Source organism: Myxocyprinus asiaticus, chromosome 38 (genome assembly GCF_019703515.2).
Source record: "Myxocyprinus asiaticus isolate MX2 ecotype Aquarium Trade chromosome 38, UBuf_Myxa_2, whole genome shotgun sequence".
Lineage (NCBI taxonomy): Eukaryota > Metazoa > Chordata > Actinopteri > Cypriniformes > Catostomidae > Myxocyprinus > Myxocyprinus asiaticus.
The window spans coordinates 15085916-15109457 of NC_059381.1; the positions used below are offsets into that span (position 1 = coordinate 15085916).

Consider the following 23542-nt stretch of genomic DNA (forward strand, 5'->3'; position numbering starts at 1 on the left):
CCGTTTTCAAAATGAATTCTGTGCCACTTTGTGAAAACAGTTTAGAATAGAACAGCATTCAAAAATACTTTATTAATCAAGCAATGCACAAACTTTTAAGGCTTTAGTGTACTGGACTAAACAAAATTGTTGTATATTTATGTAAATAAAAAAGACAAAGAAACACAAAGAACAAATCATTAATTTGCCATTGTGCCATGGAGGTGCATGGATTATAATGAGCTACTGCTGAAGATAGGGAGCCATATCTCTTAAGCAGCTGAAAGGCAAGCCTGCCTCACGCTTTGAGCCCAGGTGTTCAGCAGGGCCGTCACAGAGTGCTTATCTGGAAGCTGGAGCAGCTTAGAGGTCATGTTCTTATGCACAGTCTGCAAGAACTGGTTGGCCTCTGGAAACACAGAGAGAGGAAGGTAATACACATTTTATAATCTATAGATTTTCATTTAAATTGAGTGTTTGCATTTTAAAACACAGCCTTAGATTACATGCTGACATGTAATGGACAAATTAGGCTTAAACTCACCATACTGCTGACCAACATCTTCCCAGTGTGGGCTCTGATCAGGGTAGTCTGCTGGAATGCTCAACTGGAGAGGTGGAACACTGGGAAGATTTGTATCATCTAGATGGAGAAAATACCAAAAGTGAATAGTGAATAATTATATACACATATACATTTTTGTAATTAGTTAAAAAAAAAAGAAAAAAAAAAAAAGCAGCTAACAATTGCCCAGCAAACACAGATACTACTTCAAAACCGTTTATAAAAGCATTCCACATCATGAAGTTGGTAGGGAGAGATGCCCAAAGTGCACAGAGCTTTTATCTATGCAAAGACTTGCCACAGTTTCTGAACTCACCTAGTTTGCATATGAGATGTACAGTTCCATTGTTGCTGCAGAAGGATGGGTCCAGATTGACCAGGAATCTGGAATTAAGCCGAGCCACCTCTCCTTGAAGTATGTTAGGGATGGTCTGGCGTTCATCATCATCATCAAATTTCCGTTTGCGGGAAGGAACTGAAGGACCCCTGTAATAAGAAAATATCTAATTTTTATTATGTAAATTTAAGAGTTCGATACCTACATACCATAGAGCAGGGGTGCACAATTAGAATTCAAAGAGGTCCAGTGACTAACATTTTCTCCTATGATTTGGGGGCATATGTCGTTCTTATATATGTATAGCTAATAAACAAAGTACTACATTTCAATAACATTTCAACAATATTTATTGCACATTTTCAATGCAGACACATTAAATATGAGGTAAAATAAATATGCAGCCCAATCATAAATAAAAGTAGGCCTATCACAAATGTTCTCATTTCAAGCAAAACATGACTGCATCTTCACAAAAAAATAACAAAAGTGCCTGCTTTGATTTTTGAACAAATAAGAAAACACAGGTGTAATATTTATCTTTCCTACTCTCTCCCACTTCACTTCTCCATCTCTCTTCTTTAGTGAGAGAAATGGGCTTTTGCTTGACTCTGGTGGACCGATCATACTGGGCTTTGAGTTTGTTTATTTTGCGTGTCCTCACCTCAGACTGCTGTGGATATGTTTGCTCAAAAGGTCTCGTAGTGGCGCTTCACGTTGGCAATTTTTATTAGAGCCACGGTCTCTGAACATGAGGCAGAGTGGTTTGACACTCGCTGTGGGAAGGATAAAGGCATATTTGTCTTTTCACTCCTCTTTGAAAGCTCGATTTTCTGTATCGACTTTCCTGACTTTTGCGCACGCCATTCTATAATTTCTCCTCACTTCCGCTTCTCTCGCTGTCTCTCTCTCTCTCTCTGACAACATCAGTCTCCTAACATGCATTGTAAACAGTCACTTTGATTGGCTGAGTTTCGTGAAGTGATTTAAATAACGCACGTGATTGGACAACACACAGTAGTATGGGGCGCTGTCTGGGACCTTCCCAGCTGCGCTGAGCCAGCGCAGTATGTGTACATTGAAAAAAAAGGGTTGCTTCATCAGTATTTAATTTAAAAAGTATTTATGAGAAATGTGTCGAGGTCCAGATAGAACCTTCACTCGGTCCGGACCGAGGTCCGCCAATTGTGCACCTCTGCCATTGAGGCAATTTATTAATGATTCAAAATGAATAACTGTGATGCACCTCGTTGATCTGTGCCTGCATCACTTTTGTCTATTGATGGACTTACACTTTTGAAATGGAATACATAGACTATCATTGAATTGCCAACAAAAGCCTTCATCAGCCAACTAACAAAGGACAATTGCATCTATGTGAACTTCTGCAGTTAATCCAGGATGGACTTCAAAGACATTAGTCATTAATCTTAAAGTTTATTTTGTAAACACTAGACCTTAACGCTTAATGTACAAATTTAATACCGTGACTTGCACTGCACAAAAATAACTAATATTGGCATTATATTCATGATGATAGCCAGAGGGGAACTGGCCCCCACAGTGAGCCTGGTTTCTCTCAAGGTTTTTTTCTCCATTAACCAACATCTTATGGAGTTTTGTGTTCCTTGTCACAGTCGCCTACAGCTTGCTCACTGGGGTTCTAAATACAATTATTATTTAATTAATTAATTTTTATACACAATTTACAATCATATTTAATCAAACTACACAATGATCACTGTAAGACTTTATAGATATTACAGTTAAATTTTTTGGTTAATGCATGATTTTCTGTAAAGCTGCTTTGAAATGATGTGTGTTGTGAAAAGCACTATACAAATAAAAATGACCTTTGCAGTTGGACTCACGTGATCGGTGGTCCGTGAACTGTTGTCATGGCAGGAGCAAAGGTGCGGTAAAGTGAATGGTTGAAAACCGGGGAGCGGATATTTGCCATGGCAGCATCCAGCAGGGGCTGGCACAGGTACTGCTTTTTGGTACACTGCACTGGAGGAGGGGGAGGAGTGGGAGGAGTGGGCTGGAAACCAAACAGTGAGATGTAATTGAAGAATTTTGTTCAAATGTTACTGCATCAAAATGAACAATAATTATGACTCCCCAGTTTTACGCATGCAACATTTGTAACTCACAACGGCCATGTCATTCTTCAGTTTCTCCAATGCTATTTCACACTTCTGTAGAGTCCTCAGAGGACACCTAGTAGAAAAAAAGTGGTAATGCAAAATTCAGGATAAGCCAAAAATGATGACACCAGAGACCATTTTAAAGAAATGGTTCACCCAAAAAAGAAAATTCTCTCATCATTTATACCAAAACTTTGAAACTCCAAAAGCACATAAAGGCAGCATAAAAGTAATCTATATGACTCCAATAGGTAAATCCATATCTTCAAAAGTGATATGATTAGTGGTTGAGAAACAGATCAATATTTAAGTCCTTTTTTACTATCAATTTCCACTTTCACTTTGTTCTTGTGTTTTGGGCGATTGAAATTCTTCGTGCATATCGCCACCTACTGGGCAGGGAGGAAAATTTTAATAGCAAAAAAGGACTTCAATGTTGATCTGTTTCTCACCCATGTCATATCACTTCTGAAGACAGATTTAACCACTGGAGTTTTATGGATTACTTTTATGCTGCCTTTATATGCTTTTTGGACCTACAGATTTCTGGCCACTATTCACTTGCATTGTAAGGACCCACAGAGCTGAAATATTCTTCAAAAAAATCGTCATACACATCTGGAATGGCATGAGGGTGAGTAAATAATGAGAGAATTTTTCATTTTTGGGTGAACTATCCCTTTAAACCTGCCTTTTTGCCTACCTTGTGTTTGGGTCTGTCAGAATATTAAGCAAACTCTTCATTTTGCTCAGATATTTCTTCCTATCTGTAAAAACAAAACACAAAACTTAAGTACTATGGTCAAGTGCAAGCAAGTAGATCAGCACTAACAGGGGAAACATTTTTTTTTTCCAGTACCTTCATTTTTGTCTATTTTGTTAATCATCCTGCGCAGGGGCTCAATATATTTCGACAGCTGCTTTAGTTTGTCCATGTATTGCTGGTCCTCAGACTGCGAGGTTCCTGCTGGGCTCATCACAGAGCTTAGATTCTCTGCAGTCCAAAAACACTTACTAGTAAATATAAATGTTACAGATGTATTACTTCTGATACGACTATTACATACTTAATTCCTTCTTTATAATTCCCTATTCTCTGCAGATCGTCTATGACTTTCATTCATTAAAAGTGAATTAGTATTTATTAATTTGCAAATGATTCCTTAATAACAATTGTTATAGTAAAGAAGCTATTCCTAAAGGCATAGTTCATCTAAAAATTAAAATTCTGGTCATCATTTACCCACTGTCATGTTCCAAACCCGTATGACTTTTCTTCTTCTGTGAAACACAAAAGGAGATGTTAGACAAAATGATAGCCACAGTCACCATTCACTTTTATTGTATGGTCAAAGTTGCAATGAAAGGGGGCCTGGGTAGCTAAGCAGGAACTGACGCTGACTACCACCCCTGGAGTCACGAGTTCGAATCCAGGGCATGCTGAGTGACTCCAGCCAGGTCTCCTAAGCAACCAAATTGGTCCGGTTGCTAGGAAGGGTAGAGTCACATGGGGTAACCTCCTCGTGGTCACTATAATGTATGGTTCTCGCTCTCGGTGGGGTGCGTAGTGAGTTGTGCATGGATGCTGCGGAGAATAGCGTGAAGCCTCCACACGCACTATGTCTCCGCAGTAACACGCTCAACAAGCCACGTGATAACATGCATGGATTGATGGTCTCAGATGTGGAGGCAACTGAGATTCATCCTCCGCCACCCGGATTGAGGCGAGTCACTACGCCACCATGAGGACTTAGAGCGCATTGGGAACTGGGCATTCCAAATTGGGGAGAAAAGGGCAGAAAAATAAAAAAAATAAAAAAATAAAGTTGCAATGAAAGTGAATGGAGACTGAGACTGTCATTCTGCCTAACAAATTTTCTGTTCCACAAAAGAAGGAAAGAAAGGACTGAAACAACATGGCGAATAAATGCAGAATTTATTTTTTAAATACAATTCCTTTAAGTACCATAACAATATAGCCATAAGTGGTTAGGTCATTTCCCAATCCACCCCCCCGCCGATTCCTGTTACTTCCCGTCCTCTCAAATTCAAGGCAAAAACACCATAAAAATAATAATAATAATAATAATAATAATAAAAAGCTGCTCTGTACCCGGGGTGTTGAGAGGTCCAGGTGAGGGTACCTGGAGGGGGTAACTCTGGGGTGTGCATGAAGATGCGGGACTATGGGAAGGCTGCGGAGAGGTACTGGGTTGGAAACCTCCTGGTGAATGAGTTGGACCAGAACTAGAGAATAAAATTTGTTTAATTCACCTCCTGCAAATATTATAGTTAACCTTAACAGAAGAAAAACTGAACTACAGCATATCTATTTTAGCCTGCCTGTGTATTCATATTTAGATCAGAACATATGCATATTTGTATTGAATTTAGAATAGTTTATAGATGCAACATAAAGACATAAAATCAGGAACAACAAAGGCCTTTGCAGGTATTTTTACCTAACAGAGGTCGGTTGAGAGGAGGGGGGCTGGGGGGATGGTTGAGGCTGTGGGGGAGGAGGCATTGACTGGGGCGTCTTCACCTGAACTGGAGAGGGTGATGACATCATTTGCTGACCCTTTGACAAAGCATGGAGAAAGGGAAAATCTAAATAGGTTCAAAGCAACCACATCAGTCGAGGAGAGTAAACACTGCACTGATGAAGCCAGTAGCCTTGATATAACAGACATTCAGTCAAGACCAGCTTGTTTTGACTGTACAGCACCAGTAGATGGCGCTACATAACCAGTTGATGGTTATGTGATGGTCTGTGGAGGCCATGCCATCTATTGCAGGGCTCCCTGTTCTTCTATTCTATTGTTTGGGAGTCCAAAATGTATATTTTCAATTGACACACTAAAGCTGAAGATATAAATAACCATCTTACTACAAATGTTTTTGTGAAACATCATATTTGCCTAAGTCTTTTGCACAGTACTGTATGTGTCCCATTTTTAATTTTTTTAACTGATGACTCAGACTTATGTCTTTCTACGCAAAAAAAGCATTGTAGTTTCTAAATATTTGCTTGGTTATGTCTAAAGGTCACAGTAAATTATTTTAGATAATTAGGCATAATGTTACTGTGCCTTGGAAGGCTGTCTGAGATCAGTGTCCTTAGGAGATACCTTTTTACACGAAGCACTGCCAGTTAAAAATATATTTCACCCAAAAATGAAAATTCGGGCATAATTTACTCACTGTCATGTCATTCCAAACCTTTATGATTTTCATTCTTAAGCGGAACACAAAATGAGATTCTTTATTAATTTACCAGTCCATAGTTTCAATGCAATGACAGTTGATAGTGCCTCACTTTAGAGCTACAAAAGGGACCTAAAAGAACCATAAAAGTAGTCCACGCGACTCATGCGTTATAGTGTGTGTTGTTTTTACTGCGACATTCATTAAAACGTCTCCTTTTGTGTTCCGCATAAGAACGTTTTAATGGTTTGGAAAGACATGAGGGCGAGTAAACGTTTGGCTGAACTATTCCTTTAAGTCATTGACTCAATGGGCAGTGAGGCAGCTGCTTTCAGAATGCAACCAACGCCTCAATCCTAGTCTATTTAAGAGAACAACAAAACACAGTTCACTTACCTGTGTCACACAATTTTTAATTCAGAGTAAATGCTAAACGTCTCACAATTTACACTGCCCAAAAGCTTCTGAGTGATTTCTGACTGAATGTTACACATTGTGGAAATATCTGGGGGTGGGATAAAGAGAGGCTGATGAGTGTAAAAAAGAGGGTGGATTATGAACAGCCTTTGTGTCAAAGAGCACTAGTGTAAAGCCGCAGATGTTGGCACCCAGGGCACTCAGCACTCAAATACCTGTGGCATTTGCTGTCCTCCCATGGCAACTGAGTTTTGAGGAATGGCAGAGTTCAGGGTGGCACGGGGCAACCGGGGTGGAATTTGAATCCCAGGACGGGGCATCATCTTTGAGGAGGACAGAGGGGACAACAGACATGTCACAAGCAAAACAATAAATGCAGCGGATCAGCAGACATGAGAGGAAGCACATGCGAGTATGCAAACAGAAATAGATTCAACAGGTCTTACAAGCACAGATGCACAACACATGCATTCACATTGCAATTATGCAAAACAGAGTGGCCTAAAAAACTAAATGACGCATCCTCTGTCATTTCAAGAGCACTTAAAGGAACAGTTCACCAAAAAATGAAATTCTATCATATACTCACCCTCTTGTTGTTGCATATGACTTACTTTCTTACTTACTTGTGTTAGTTTTATTCGGGTTAGGAAAACAATGCGGGTGAGTGAATGATGACAGAATTTGTAATTTTTGGGTGACTATCACTTTAACAACACTGGTTTTCAAGACAAGGTACGCAAAACACAGGCCAGTGGATTTCATGCTCTCTTTTTCATGTACAAGTCCAATGCAAGGCAAGGAGAGATGCACAGGGTATTTCTGTATCTCCAACATGCTTTTCTACTCTCAAGAAAATATGTGGTTTGACATCTAATCAATTCATTTCTGATGAGTGGATGCAATAAAACTATAAAATCCTCCCTCCAAATGTTTTCAGAAAAACATCTAAATGCTCAAAGAAATGGAAATAACACTAAATATGTTAGCAATAATTTTATGAGCTTTGTGAGGACTAACCCAAACAGGAAAGCATTTCTGTTAGGTGCATGCATAAAGGGCTTGTGGGATTAAAACAGCAAGCATGCAGTTTCACTATTAGCTGCAAAAACACGCATAATGCAAATTAGATTAAAACTAACACTTAATTTAAACTGGCTGCTCTATTGGATTTTATACAGTTGTGCTCAAAAGTTTGCATACCCTGGCAGAAATTGTGAAATTTTGGCATTGATTTTGAAAATATGACTGATCATGCAAAAAACAAAAAAAACCACTGTCTTTTATTTAAGGTTAGTGATCATATGAAGCCATTTATCATCACATAGTTGTTTGGATCCTTTTTAAATCATAATGATAATAGAAATCACCCAAATGGCCCTGATCAAAAGTTTACATACCCTTGAATGTTTGGCCTTGTTACAGACACACAGGGTGACACACACAGGTTTAAATGGCAATTAAAAGGTTAATTTCCCACACTGTGGCTTTTAAAATTGCAATTAGTGTCCGTGTATAAATAGTAAAGTTTGTTAGCTTTCACGTGGATGCACTGAGCAGGCTAGATACTGAGCCATGGGGAGCAGAAAAGAACTGTCATAAGACCTGCGTAACAAGGTAATGGAACTTTATAAAGATGGAAAAGGATATAAAAAAATATCCAAAGGCTTGAAAATGCCAGTCAGTACTGTTCAATCACTTATTAAGAAGTGGAAAATTCGGGGATCTCTCGATACCACTTCATTTATGCATTTGGCAGACGCTTTTATCCAAAGCGACTTACAGTGCCCTTATTACAGGGACAATCCCCCTGGAGCAACCTGGATTGAACCAACAACCTTTTGCTTAGCAGTTCAGTGCTTTAGTCCACTACGCCACCACCACTCCATGATACCAAGCCAAGGTCAGGTAGACCAAGAAAGATTTCAGCCACAACTGCCAGAAGAATTGTTCGGGATACAAAGAAAAACCCACAGGTAACCTCAGGAGAAATACAGGCTGCTCTAGAAAAAGACGGTGTGGTTGTTTCAAGGAGCACAATATATGAGGATACTTGAACAAAAATGAGCTGCATGGTCAAGTTGCCAGAAAGAAGCCTTTACTGTGCCAATGCCACAAAAAAAACCAGGTTACAATATGCCCGACAACACCTTGACACGCCTCACAGCTTCTGGCACACTGTAATTTGGAGTGACGAGACCAAAATAGAGCTTTATGGTCACAATCCACAATGTTTGGAGAGGGGTCAACAAGGCCTATAGTGAAAAGAATACCATCCCCACTGTGAAGCATTGTGGTGGCTCACTGATGTTTTGGGGGTGTGTGAGCTCTAAAGCACAGGGAATCTTGTGAAAATTGATGGCAAGATGAATGCAGTATGTTATCAGAAAATACTGGCAGACAATTTCCATTCTTCTGCACGAAAGTTGCGCATGGGACGCTCTTGGACTTTCCAGCACAACAATGACCCTAAGCACAAGGCCAAGTTGACCCTCCAGTGGTTACAGCAGAAAAAGGTGAAGGTTCTGGAGTGGCCATCACAGTCTCCTGACCTTAATATCATCGAGCCACTCTGGGGAGATCTCAAACGTGCGATTCATGCAAGACGACCAAAGACTTTGCATGACCTGGAGGCATTTTGCCAAGACGAATGGGCAGCTATTCTACCTGCAAGAATTTGGGGCCCCATAGACAACTATTACAAAAGACTGCACGCTGTCATTGATGCTAAAGGGGGCAATACACAGTATTAAGAACTAAGGGTATGCAGACTTTTGAACAGGGGTCATTTCATTTTTTTCTTTGTTGCCATGTTTTGTTTTTTGATTGTGCCATTCTGTTATAACCTACAGATGAATATGAATCCCATAAGAAATAAAAGAAATGTGTTTTGCCTGCTCACTCATGTTTTCTTTAAAAATGGTACAAATATTACCAATTCTCCAAGGGTATGCAAACTTTTGAGCACAACTGTAGCTCTGCAACAGAACAGAAATTTATCTGGTTAACACCATTCCATCTCTGGGCTCAGTATAAACTAGGGCCACATGTATGGCATAAGGTGAATGGAAGCAACATGAAGCAACATTTTATCTGTTGAATGCTCACAGATGGGAGGCTTATCGTTGAGGGAGAGATTTGGCTAAGACTGAATAAGTGGGACAATCTAATAGAACATCTACTCTGTGCTCATCTTTACCACATATCCAACAAAAACAGGATGCACTAAATATATACACCTGCTGATGGAATGTGCTGCAAAAATAGCCTTCAAATTGCATTTGTAGCGAACAAGTTTTGGGCATTTACTGACTAAATTAACTAAATTTTTCAGCAGCATGACCATTTTAAAAATATTTTGCCAGTAAAAAGCTGTTTTTACAATGTGTAGCAGTGAACAATGACAAAAGGTTTTTATATCACATTGTAATACACAAATACAATCTGAGGCAAAACATTTTTTTATAATTCACTCTACAAGAATGTCCACTCGCAGGTAGCGTTGGGAAATTTCAGCGAATCGGTTTGTTTGAATAGTTAAAAAAATTGTTGAAAAAAATTGTTGAACAAAGAATGTGAACACAAAATTCAATGCAAAACATTCTCCTTCATTCAGTCTTCTTTTTTGTGCCGAAATAGATATTTAGATAAATGCTTCTGTTTGTTATTAAGTTTTTGTGTTATTATTTTAGTTTATATCTACTGTTAGTTTGATTCTGATATTAGCTTTATTAGTTGTAACCTGTATTAAGAGTTTAAGTTTGATGCTGTCACCATTAGGCATGTGACTGTATTCGGTAATACGGTATATCACGGTAATTAACATGCATAATATTTTTAACGTGGGCACTTCAAAATACCGTAAATAATTAGAGATAACCTTTTAGCCAAATTGTTTAGAGTTTTCTGAATCCACAGTAGTATTTTTTCCATCAACGAATCAAGATTCGGCATAAATGGCTATGTTTACACAATACTCTGATTAATGCAATAATCAGATTAATGCAATAATCAGAGTATAAGGAATATTTAAATTAAGATGTTTACATGATTTGGGCCAACCACTTCAATCCCGTTTACATGCTACTTGCCATTACTCTGATTATTTGCTGAGAAATGTGATGTTAACTGCTTTTTTTATAAATGAATATTTATTACAAAAAACAACTTGTTGCCAATGTCTCTTTAAATACAGCTTGGCTTAAGGAAAATTAGTCAGTCAGTTTGTGAGTCTTTTTGAATGATTTATTAAAAGAACCACTTCATAAGAGTCATTTTCAACTACACTGGTTGCTCTGTCTGTTTTGATTGACTAAAAAGAATCAGTTCATAAGAGTCATTTGTGTGTGAATCGGAATACACACGATGGATGTTGCTGTGTTTCGCCAGCGAGCACAAACTCAATTTAAAGACATGTTTCCTTCCCATTATTTTGTGGCGTATGGTCTTTTTATCTCCCCAATATTCAATTCAGACTGCAAACGGACATTCACAATTTGGGAAAATATGTTTTCTTTTGCTGTGGAGCACCACTGCTGGAAAACAGTGCATGGAACTGCAGTTTTACATGAAGCCGAAAATTTCGCCATTTTCAAACCCGTGCTCGAGTGGAACATGATCCGTCTGCAGCACTGGTGCAGAGTGGAAGAAATGCGATTAAAGGGTTTACATGCCAGTATAAAGTGATTAAAATAGGAGTACTCCACATATCTTCCTGCAATTATCATTACTCTATTAGCATAATCGTAATATTCTGTTTACATGAGCTACAGTTTAATCGCATTATAACTGCATTATGAGGGTGCATGTAAACGTGGCCAATGACACATGCACCCTCTGATGTAAACAAAGCCAACGTGGACAAAAAGCATGGCTGAAGGAGGAACGCAGCGGGCTCTTTATCCGCCTTCCAAAAGGGTTAAATTGGAAGTGTGGAAGTATTTTGGGTTCCATAAAACTACAGAGGGATTGTTGGTTGAAGATCGTTTCCCTTTGTGTGAAACGTGGCAGAAAAGTGGCAGCGAAATACGGGAACACCTCCAACATGTTTGCTCACCTGCGGGACAATCATCCAGTGCAATTCAGCGAGACGAAGGCAAGTTGTGACAGTTCTGCTCATTTTTTCCAAACTGTTTTTGAAAACTGAGAGACAACACTCTAAGAGACAACTAGCTAAGTGACAACTAAGACGACAAAGAAAGTGAACTGTTTTTGCCATTTGCATATAATATGTAGCTTGCTTTCAAGTGGCCGAAGTGTAGTTTGCTAAAACTCTGCTGATTAATGCATCTTGTAGTATTAACTAAAATACAGTTGTAATCAGATTATACTAAGTTCTGGAATTAATAATGGCAATGTGGCAGTTGTTCATAAGGGACACAGCTTTGCACTTTAAGACTGTGACTATTTTACTTGATACTTATTTTCAAATATTTGTTTATTTTATTTATTTATTTTAATTATTTAAATGTTTAATTCGTTTTTTAAATGTTCAGGGTTCTTTTCAATGTTCGTTGTTATCTGTTCATTTAAAAGGCTGGTTTGATATTGAAAAAAAGTGATCAAGCTTGTTATTAGGGGAACAAAGTTAGTTTATCTTTTTACTTGTTTTTGTAATGCAATTCAATACCATGATAATACCGTGATAAAAGCTTCAGCAATTATCGTGATGTGAAAATAAAGCCTCCTTACACAGCCTGACTGACTGTAGTTTGGGTAACTATAAGTATATGTTTAGTAGAATTTAGTATATTTGAGTAAAGCCTGTCCACGCAAAACTCGTCACCACAATCCTAGAGTATTTGAGGTGGTTTCTAAGGTGTTCTAGATGTTGCTAGGTGGTTGTAAAGGTGTTCTGGTTGCTGAGTGATTACTTGCTTGAACAAGTACAAGTACAGTGAGTACATGCCAAAGATATTCTCATTTCTACATATGGCCTTAGCAAGCACCACCAATTATGACAAGCCTGTAGTTTGGCAAGCTACAGTCTCAAAATAGTTTCCACATAACCCCAACACTGGTGAAGATGTCAGCAGTTTAGAAAGTTTGTTTGAAACACTCAGTTATGTGTCTAGATAATGAGGCCTATAACTGTGGCACACAACTAAACCTCTATTTACAAACCAAGATGTAAAAAGAATGTTTGATGTATTATCCATTTGTTGCTTCTTGGTCAGCGTGCATTACAGTTCACCACCAGGCAAGGAATAAACAGTTATGACATTCAAAAAAATTCACATCAAGTATTTATTTTAGTAGCATGCATTCACTCCACACTCGGTTGCTTTTCTCAATCCTCACCACAGCTTGCAAGGTGCTTACCTGTCCAGGGACTCCTGAAAGCTGGGCCGCCTGATGGACCTGCAGAACTTGCTGCTGCTGCTGTTGTTGTTGCTGTTGCAGCTGCTGCTGCAAAGCTCTCGCTTGCTTGAATTCACAAACACACACACAAGCAAACATGAAGACATTGAAAGCATGTTTACTTGAAACAATGCTTGGAAAATAATCATCATTTCTTGGGAAAAAGAAAGCAGCATCACAATAACAACTGAGGAATGGGAAAACATATGCAAAATTCAATGAGCAACCTCCCGCTCCTCATACTGGAGGGAATTTTGCTGGAGAAATACTATCTGTTTTTTCTTCACTCCAAAGCTGAAAAGTATATTTTTAGGTAACTCAATATGTTGGAGGCAGTGTGGTTCTCAAGATGCCAATCATTACCATATATTCTGGGACTGTCCTAACATCAGAAGTTTTTGTGAAGATATACACTCTGTTTTAGAAAAGATTCTAGACACCTCAATTGATTTGTGTTTTAAGGTTCTCTATCTAGGCAATGTTTCTTTGGTCTCCTGGGAAAGTAGGAACATCAAGCAAAAAAGCAATAACCAGATGTTGGTACAAACCTAAGCCTCCACAAATTCAGGATTGGAAGTTTTATTAAATATTTTTACCATGGAGAAAATTACATTTTATGTGAACTTTCAGAGAGACATATTTGTTGATTATTGGTCTAAATGGATTGAATATATAACCCCTACTGAGCCAAACACTTTTTGACTTTAGATCGTATTTTGTATGAGCATCTGTGATTGTTGTGACACACTCCCCCCTTCTTTGTTCATAGTTTTTGTATTGAAGCTGTAAATTACTTAGAGATACATTGTATTGTTTTTTCTTGTAATTTTTATGAGGAATTTGTCACTTTAGAAAACTGATACTCTTGTCTTCGAGATTAATGTATACTGCTTTTAGAGGAGTTATCTCTAGAAACAAGGTGTTTCTATGTTGGAGAGGCTGTGGAAGTGACAAATGTCATAAATGTTACATTTTTTATCCTTTTTGCAATAAAAAGTTAAAGAAAAAAATAAAATAATCATCATTGCTAAATATTTCTTTCTGGTTATAAAAAAACAAAACAAAAAATACACAGCACATAATGAAACGTTATAAATGTCAAAAAGAATGACTGGGTTAACGACTTTAAAAAAAAGTGCATGTTAGGGTGTTTTCACAGTAGAGTCCTTTTTAAAAGAACCAAACTCAGACCCCTTTAAGTGGACCAAAAAGTGGACAGAGTGAAAAAGAACCCAGTTCCTTTTGCGTTCACACTGTCTGAGACCTTCTAAGTGGGCTCAGATCTCTTTTTGGTCCACTTTACCAGTTAAGGGATCCCAGTTCTTTTTGCATTCACACTCTGTGTCATTTGTGGGACTGAGCTCACTTTAAAAAATATAGTATTTATTATAATTACTATTATTAGGGCTATATTTAATGTTAAGAACAAATAGCTCTTTATATTAACTTATAAGACAATATAAACATGTTTAATGCTCTCAAAACGAATAAGCAGCATAAGAACAGGTGTCTATGTATATAAAAAAATAAAAATTCCTTTATTGATCTTTGGCATCAATATTGTAATTCTGTATTATTGCATATTGTTTATTAATAAAGAGAGAGAAATAATGCAACAGAACTGAATGCACTGTTTTTAGAGCCCGACCAATATGTGATTTTTGAGACTGATACCGATACTGATTTTAGAGGGGGAAAATTCACCGATTACCAATATGGTGGCTGATATAGCAAATTTTTGAGCTGGAATGAAAACAGACCTTTTCTATGTGGATTGTGCACCGATATGAATATGCAAAGGTATTCAGAAGGCTGCTTTCTTAAACAAATATTTTTATCAAAGAATATTTGACATTATTATTATACACTGTCAAAAAATTCTAGAATGAACACTGAGAAAATAAAGAATAAATAAAAATACAATAAATAGCTAAATAAACATCAGTACTGTATGTTTAGTATTAGTCAGTGGCTGACCATTAAAATAAAGAATAAATTCAAATACAATAAATAGCTAAATAAACATCAGTACTGTTTATATCAGTCAAATGCTGACCATTAAAATAAGAATAAAAATAAATAGCTAAATAAACATCAGTACTGTATGTTTAGTATCAGTCAAATGCTGACCATTAAAATAAAGAATAAATTCAAATAAAATAGCTAAATAAACATCAGGGGCCGGTTGCACCAGCTATACATACGTTACAACTTAACCTAGTTGTGGCGTAAATGGGCACTAAGTCAAAATTTATGCACTACTAAATATTTGAGCATTGCACCATTATATTTATGTAGGATGTAACCCTACGTATAAACTAAATATTTACAGAAGCCTCCGATCAGGAGTAACCGATGGAATAAAGAAGCAGACTCCCTTAATGACATCAATGAGCTCATGTTTTGGTTGACAGGCTTCAGTCCTTTTGACATATATGATGATGTTGGCATTTATACTCGTTTACATTTACGAGAGAGAAAAAAAAACAAAAAAAAACTTTTAAGCGGCTCTTCAGTATGAAACTGATCTAACGGTGCAGTTTTTAGGGTGCGTCGCCCGGTGTCAAGTTTCAACACATTCAAAATATATATATATTAAAATGAATAAATGTCTATTTTTCCAGCCTGTTGTTTTGTATTTATTCATCACCCCTCATTTATTTTTAATACAGTTCCTATATATTATTATTTACACAGGGCAAATATACTATTTATTAAATCTACTTTTATTACGTATCCTATTTTAATGTCTGGAAAACTAGACTTCTATGTATTACATTTTGTAAATGCAACAACTGGAATTGTTCGGTTGAAGGGAGTACCAATCTGTGAATCCTGAACAAAACAGTTTGGTGAATACATGTTTACACGCTGACAACAATGAAAGTAGCTATGTGGTTAGCTAGTTAGCTATAAACTCGTTGTCACGGAGAGTAAAAGTTGGACTTTATTTACTTTCCAGCATTGTGTCTCACCAACTAGGTAACAACATAGCACGAAATCAACACTCAACAGACACAATCCACCACCGCACTGTTGACTGCTGAGCTGCAAAAAGATGCTCTGATGTTTACCTTTCAATCTGCTTCATTACTTACTGCACTGACAAACTATAGCTGGCTAACAGCAAACAGATATGATAAACATGAGTGACATGATTGTCAGGGACAGGGTTAACGTTATATTAGTTATATAAAATGATGGGGTCATTTTATATTAACTTTCCAGTATGTATTTCACAAACTAGTTAGCAATTTACGGAGAAGACACCGCTGAACTCCACTCTGTCTGCAGAGCAACCGTCAGTTCAGAGTCAGCTCTGTAAACAATGGAGTCGGAGTGCGCTCTGCTGGACAAACTACGTAATGACACCAATTCTAAAGCACTGTTTTCTGCATTATATGTTCTGAAAAAAGTTTTCATATCTGCGCATATCGGTAAACATATATGCCTAATATATATTGGCTAATATATCAGTCGGGCACTAGTATTTTTATGTAAAGAAATACTAGATTTTAAAGGTAAAATTCAACATTCAATCATGGTAGACTAGTCTTATTAACGACAAACAATAAGATTAAACATAAATTGTGATTAATCTACTGACAGCCTCGGGTTACTTAAATTCATATAAAACAATAAATATTCCTGTCGTAATATTAATGTGGCTTTCAAGGCATCCAGTTAAACCCTTGAATCTTCATTTCTACAGAAAACTAAAGAGGTTTGCGAGTTCGTTTCGTGTGCAGATTACAATAGTTTATTATACTTCTCATGCTGTCATACCCATTGAAACAGAGCAAGCAGTTCATCACGTCTCTCCCGTGCTCGCGTTTTCATTTCGGGAGTATGGGAACCTGTCAGGGCCAAACATGTCTGGCATTACGCAAATGAGAAAATCAAGTGAGCCCGGAGCGCTTTGTTCACAGTGCATGTTATTAGTGAACCGAAACAAAGGCTGCAAGCGAACCGTATTCAGACCATCTCTCGATATGGTCTTGGCTCGGTTTGCTTTAAAGTGGTCTGAGATTGTTTGGAGTGTTAAAATATAGGCCAAAAATCCTGCAAACCGTGCTCAGACCCCTGAAAAGAACCAAGTGTGAAAACACTCTTAATCACCGCATGGGTTAACACGTTAAATTCCACAGCTCTAGTTATATATTTCAGTGTTCAGATAGCTGATCTTCACCTGTATCGCCTGGATCTTTAGCTGTTGCTGCTGTTGGCTGAGGGAGTTCATTTGTTGATGCTGTCCTTGAGTCATTTGTGCTAAAGACTGGGCCAAGGCTTGCTGCTGTTGCTGTTGTTGCAGTTGCTGTTGGAGTTGTGCTAACTGCTGCTGCTGGAGTCTGTTTTGGTGCAACTGGAGAGAAAGCCATCAAAACAATAAGTGTGCATTATAAATGAAACAGCAATTTTCTCTCTCCATTTGTTTTTTCTTTCATTCCTTCATGTAAAGGGCTAGTTATGCAGAGGAAAAGCTTGTCAGTAGTGGTCAACCGATATGTTTTTTTTTTTTTTTTTAAACATCCGATGCCGATATCCAGAGAGCAGGGTGGCCAATAGGCCAATACGTCACAAAATGAAATATAGTAAATAACAAACATAAAATTGCTCAAAAATGAATAAACTCTTATTTAGCACTATATTTAATCAATTTCACACAAAACTTTAACTAATTAAAAAGAATCTTTAAAAAAAATAAGATTGTATTTTAAATGGCAGACAGCAGTTCCTTCTTATTTCTATTTAGTCATCAAATTTTAGTAATTTATTTGCCCAAAAGACTGACTCAGATTAACTGTACATACTGTGCACAGTAGATATGACATTTCCTTATAGCACACATGAAGCACTTTTACCTTTTTATTTTTTTATTTTTTACTTTAAGTTGCACCTATATGCTCCTGCGACTCCAGCGTGAGCAGCAATCTCCTGACAATTTAAACGGCCTGCATCACCTGCTTGGATTGTCACAGACTGACCGTCATGATTTGGGAATCAGAGGAACTTTTGATCCCGATCCTAAAGTTTTGATTCTGGCTGACAGAATACACGCTTCTGAGGAAGATATTAGATGAATGCTCGACAGGAAGAAGACGACGGATTTTCATGAGGTTCATGAATTACATCCATTTAAACAAGACATCCACATATTTGCAGATGGTACATGACAGAAGTATGATATTTACCTTTTTATCATCAGAAAAAAAAAGTTAAAAGTTACAGGGAACTACCGATAAGAGGCTGATAGAATAAGTTCTTTAGAGGAAGAAATATGAGAGCTACACAGGACGCGGGATTTGCTCAAGTTTTGTGAGGTTTGTTTATTACATCTGTTTAAACAAGTTATCTGCATATTTTCAGATCGTATATGATATTAGTTTGATTGATATTTGCCTTTTAATCACTAGACAAGACAGTTAAAAGTTACAGTGAACTGTTGAAGAGAAAGAGGGAGAATGAAACAGGTGAGCACTTTAACATTATGAGCTCAGACGTGTCTACTGCGACTCTGATATACAGACTGTTTAAATGAGACTATTATTGTAGTAAAACGAAGGCACGTAACAAAGAAACAAACTGTGAATGGTCGTTTACATGTCTCAGATGCTTCACACACAAAAGTAGGCGATTCTCGGCGCCCTCGCAGCCTTAAATAACAAATCAGCCAAATGGGAAAATTTATAGAGCCGGTGCAAGTTAATCATTTCATTATCTTTACCTGATTCTGTTGTTGCTGCTGCTGCTGATTCTGGGTGTGCTGCTGTTGAAGATTTTGATGCTGCAGCTGTTGATACTGATGGGGCTGCTGTTGGAGATGCTGCTGGAGCTTCATCTGTTGGACCTGCTGGTTCAACTGCTGCTGCATGGGATTCTGCTGCATAGTTGTTTGCTGCTGAGGCTGCATTGATGCCTGCTGCTGCTGTGTCTGGAACTGCTGAAACTGTATGGACTGCTGCTGCTGCTGCATCATTTGCATCTGCCCAGCAGTTCCTGCTATTGTCAATATTACATTTGGAATTAAGAAAGAAGCTCATTTCTCTATCTTTCCTATATCTGTATCTCCGACTTTTCACATCAGCTAACAGCTAATAGACTTACCAGCCTGCTGGCCTCTTGCTACCCCCTGCATGGAAAGTTGACCCATTTGCATTTGCCCCATGGTTCCCATACCACTCATAGGAGCACCAGGTGGGCGTGGTCCAATGCCAGTGAAGCCAGGACCACCTCCACCCACTCCTGTTAAATTCTGCAGGGCATTCATGGGGTCTAAAAACAGAAAACATGACCTTAAAATTCAGAAGAAAATTTATTTTGATGATTTTGATACTTGCTTAATGAGTGCAGATTTCTTTCCTGTGGTGACGTATTTCCTATTGAAACAGGAAGTAAATAAATAGCCAATAGCCCTTTAATAAATAGCCAACAGACTTTTGTTTACATCACAAGCATGAACCATTTGCTACTTGCTATTCCTCAGAAGTAAGTGATATTTGGGGCAGGGGACATTCTCATTCTAGAGAGAATTTTATTGTATGTCTTACTCATGAGTGCAAGATGCATTATCAATATTTTTCAGGAAGAAAAACACTGTATATTTTAAATGTGTGTATTTGCTAAAATATAAACTGTCAGCTTTTAGGTATACACTAGCATATAGATGGCCTCAAAGCTAACAGACATAGGACTTAAAGCCAAAAAACTCCTATTTTGATTTCAAGGAGTCTTTAGATTGTAGATTTAAGTAGTTCTTTAATAGTTATTCGAACTACTTTACCATCAATGAGTTTGATTTCATTTACCTGGCCCCCCTTGTGCCTTTTTATCTGCAATGGGAAAAACATTTTCAATATACAGTCCACATCCAAGCATTGCTGTGCTAATAGACATTTTTTTTACATTGAAAACATGGTGAAGACTACTTACGAATGTCTCTAAAATGATTTATCAGCCTTGCAACCAAAGACAAATAATCCTCCTGTTAAAAACAGTTATTCATATTAAATGGGTTTATCCAATGCTGTCAATGATTTTAATGACCACACACCAACAAAACAATACTTTTGGTGTGTAACATGTAAACCTGTAGTGTGATTTAAAACAAACACTTACTCTGGTATTTGCCTTGACAAATGCACTGTTCTCCATGTCAGTGCTTGACTTTGTGTGAGCAGTTCCTGCTTTTCTCATAGCGTCCTCTCTGTGATACAGAAGTGCAAGTCTGATGAATAATGTTATCAAAACAAGGCATGACTGACAGCGCTGGCTATTATTTATTGACAGCCAATCAATCACAGTATCTTAAATCTAAAAGATGCTGAGAACATGTGCAAAATAAGAGATGCTAATGAGCTAAAAGTGAGAGATCACAAGTTATATGTTCTCTTGAATATCTGTTTCTTTTCACCACATCTAAATACTGTTTTTATATCAGCAGTTTGTTTCCTAGTACATATTTTGCCTATTAAATGGGGCTAACCTTATCTTAGCTAGCAACATCAGCTAAATAGCACCACACACGAGATATATTTTACTTAATAAACTGAATTCAATTATTATTTGTATTAAATATCATATTGCTTGTGCTACATACATACACTTTAAACCTATCACTGAACATTTTGGCTCTTTATAGACTATCTGGTGGTAACAACAAGTCTGAGCATGAGCTAGTTAGCAGCTACTGAGTTAGCAAGACTCAGTTACTTTCATTACGCGTGACCAGAGTCATGGCGCATACAGATAATATTTTTTGGAAAATACTTACAGATGAGCCACTACTTTCTGTCGGAAAGCTGGACTTCTCCAGTCACTTTCAGGACCTAGGACCTCCATAGCTGATAATACTGAATAAAAACGTTAAAACAAACTGCTTCAAGTTTCAAGTCTGAGTAGGACGAAAGAGGAACAGCAGGAAATGCCCTAGAACTCAAACACCTAGAACTGCTGTTGAACAGAAAGCACTGCAGCTGTTCTCGATAGATGTTCTGTGTGCTTTAGCTTTATACTAAAGGACTGATTTCATTCCTGTAAGAAAAAAAAAAAAAAAAAAAAAAAAAAAAGTACATTAGGCCTACATTGCCACAAATATTGTCGACTTCCAGAGATTAATTAATTATTCAAGTAAAAACACTACTGTAGCAAATGTTAACAGCTAGGGCACAACTGACCTTATTCAGAGTAGCGCCCAGTGTTAGGTAAGCCAAAAAAAGTAATTCACTAAAAATTACTTCTCTAAAACTGTAATCATATTAATGACTTTACAGTTTACTTTATCCATAAAATATAATCACATTACTTATTAATTTTAACTTACTTTCTAAAACACTTTCACAGAAAAGCTTGCTTTATTATTCAAAGTAATGTCTATATTCCCTCCTTGTTCACTGAATGTTAGGGAGCGAATGCCCTTCAACTGTCACAAAATGCAAACAGATATTAACGTTATTCATGTTTTAAAATATATTCTACATAAATAATATCATTTTAGAAAGTGTAACCCAAATAATCAAAGGTGCTATATGTAATATTTTTACAGTACTAGATCATAAAATGACCATAATATGTCATTAGAGAATTAGGAAGCATGCTAAGTTGAAATACTTCTCTGATAACAATGGTACAGCCAGTATATTCTACTTTGAAATTTCCATTCCAGCCGGAATTTCTGTTTTTGTTTTGGCCTGTGTGATCCCGCCCACTGCCCACTCACCAGTAGTATTTCGACACCGCCGGGTTGCCAGATTTGGACAAGTTTGCAGTAGTGATGGGAAAATCGGATCATTTTACTTCTGTCTCGTTCAGCTAAATGAACGAATCTTTATTCAAGTAATTTAGTTCATTTCGTTCATTTGAGCAGAATTAAATTAAAATGTTACATTTTCAATAGCCAAATCCCCCCCAACGCGTCTACTTACCCAAACTTTGATTATAGTCCCAATAAGGAAAAACTGATAATGCAACCAAAGACAAATTATGAGAAACAGAAAGATTAGTTCACCTCTAGAATCTTCTTGTCCTAGTCGTTCGTTCTTTTGTCACGTGACAGCCGTATGTGCATAGCGTATACGGCTGTCACGTGACAAAAGAACGAACGACTCGGACCAGAAGACTCGAGAGGTGAACTAATCATTTCTGTTTCCTGTGTGAGCAATGCATAGCGTATACAGCTGTCACATGACAAAAGAACGAACAACTCGGACCAAAAAACTCGAGAGGTGAACTAATCATTTCTGTTTCCTGTACAGCGCCTATGCGGGTTTTCACGCAGCAAACGAACGGAGGGTGCGCAATGCACATGCGCGGCCAACACAAAATGAACGAATCACTCTCTGAGACCACTCGTTCTTCTGAGTCACATAAAAGATTCGTTCAAAATGAACAACCCATGGCTAGTTTGCAGGCAAACAACACTGTGTAATGCAGCCATGGAAGCCAGCAAACGAGCTGGATCAGAGATAACAGATTCCACCTGACCTAAAAAGCCTCGCCATCCGTCTAAAAACCACCATGACCAGAGGCGTAGTAAAACAAGGACAAATATTGAGATGACTTTGGAAGATGGAGACAGCTTAAAGCCAAGATATCCTTTCAAACGGATGCTGAGTTGGCTAATTTGTGTGTCAGCATTCTGGCAACCTGCATGAGCTTCTAGTCTGGGGCAGGGGAGACAACTCTCCAATATTTTGAATTTGGACTGCAGTACCCATTTCAAATGCTTGTTGTCAATCTTACATATAGCACCTTTAAAAGTAATTGACTTTACTAAAAGTAACTGTAATCTGATTACAGGAATTTGAAATCTAATGATCTGCACTAGATTTTGTATAAAGAAGTAATTATTATTATTTTAAAAAAATGTTTTCGCCTTTTTCACCCAATTTGGAATGCCCAATTCCCAATAAGTCCTCATGGTCGCGTAGTGATTCGCCTCAATCCGGGTGGCAGAGGACAAATCGCAGTTGCCTCCGTGTCTGAGACCACCAACCTGCGCATCTTATCACGTGGCTTGTTGAGTGCGTTGCCACGGAGACATAGCACGTGTGGAGGCTTCACGCCATCCACCGCGCTCGACTCACCACGTGCCCCACTGAGAACGAACCACATTATAGCGACCATGAGGAGGTTACCCCATGTGACTCTACCCTCCCTAGCAACCGGGCCAATTTAGTTGCTTAGGAGACCTGGCTGGAGTCACTCAGCACGCCCTGGGATTCGAACTAGCGAACTCCAGGGCTGGTAGCCAGCGTCTTTTACCACTGAGCTACCCCCGAGAAGTAATTATTAATTACTTTGTAATTAGATTAGACCCAACACTGGTAGTGCCATATTTAATTTTTGACAAGAATGAAAACGTCGATGGGTTGTACTGTTGTTTAAATAAATGTTGAACATTCAGCTGATGAAACATTGATAAAACATCTCTCCAAACATTTTTCAGAAGGCAAAAAACACAGTTGTTAAAGTTAGATGTGATCTCGGACCTTGTGACGAGGAGGAGGGAGGGGCCGGTCCATGACTACACAT

General features: G+C 37.9%; 1 protein-coding gene across 7 annotated transcripts; it reads right to left on the reverse strand.

Annotated features, from left to right (window-relative positions):
- Positions 1-52: 52 nt before the first annotated feature.
- Positions 53-22038, reverse strand: LOC127428874 (mediator of RNA polymerase II transcription subunit 15-like). 7 transcript variants are annotated; one of them, XM_051677536.1, is made up of 19 exons: positions 22017-22038; positions 20784-21043; positions 20129-20216; positions 19943-19994; positions 19819-19842; positions 19118-19285; positions 18738-19012; positions 17202-17375; positions 12974-13078; positions 6868-6975; positions 5491-5609; positions 5142-5275; positions 3888-4022; positions 3732-3795; positions 3035-3101; positions 2753-2922; positions 861-1030; positions 524-622; positions 53-388 (listed from the first exon to the last, which is right to left on the reverse strand). In XM_051677536.1, exons 2-19 carry the CDS (start codon positions 20849-20851, stop codon positions 252-254), a joined length of 2157 nt encoding a protein of 718 aa, XP_051533496.1. In that variant the 5' UTR covers positions 20852-21043; positions 22017-22038; the 3' UTR covers positions 53-251. The 7 variants fall into 7 exon arrangements, with proteins under 7 accessions (XP_051533496.1, XP_051533495.1, XP_051533494.1 ...); XM_051677535.1 differs by having other exon boundaries at positions 21729-22036; XM_051677534.1 differs by having other exon boundaries at positions 21620-22036.
- Between the last annotated feature and the right edge of the window lie 1504 nt (positions 22039-23542).

What these genes read in the sequence shown, in the direction of transcription:
- LOC127428874 (XM_051677536.1), bottom strand. Translation starts at nt 20,851, where the DNA reads ATGGAGGTCCTAGGTCCTGAAAGTGACTGGAGAAGTCCAGCTTTCCGA. An exon ending in AGCAAGAGGCCAGCAGGCTG is followed by an intron (nt 19,013 to 19,117) that starts GTAAGTCTATTA and finishes TATTGACAATAG; the next exon opens with CAGGAACTGCTGGGCAGATG. An exon ending in AGATGTTGGTCAGCAGTATG is followed by an intron (nt 389 to 523) that starts GTGAGTTTAAGC and finishes CTGTGTTTCCAG; the next exon opens with AGGCCAACCAGTTCTTGCAG.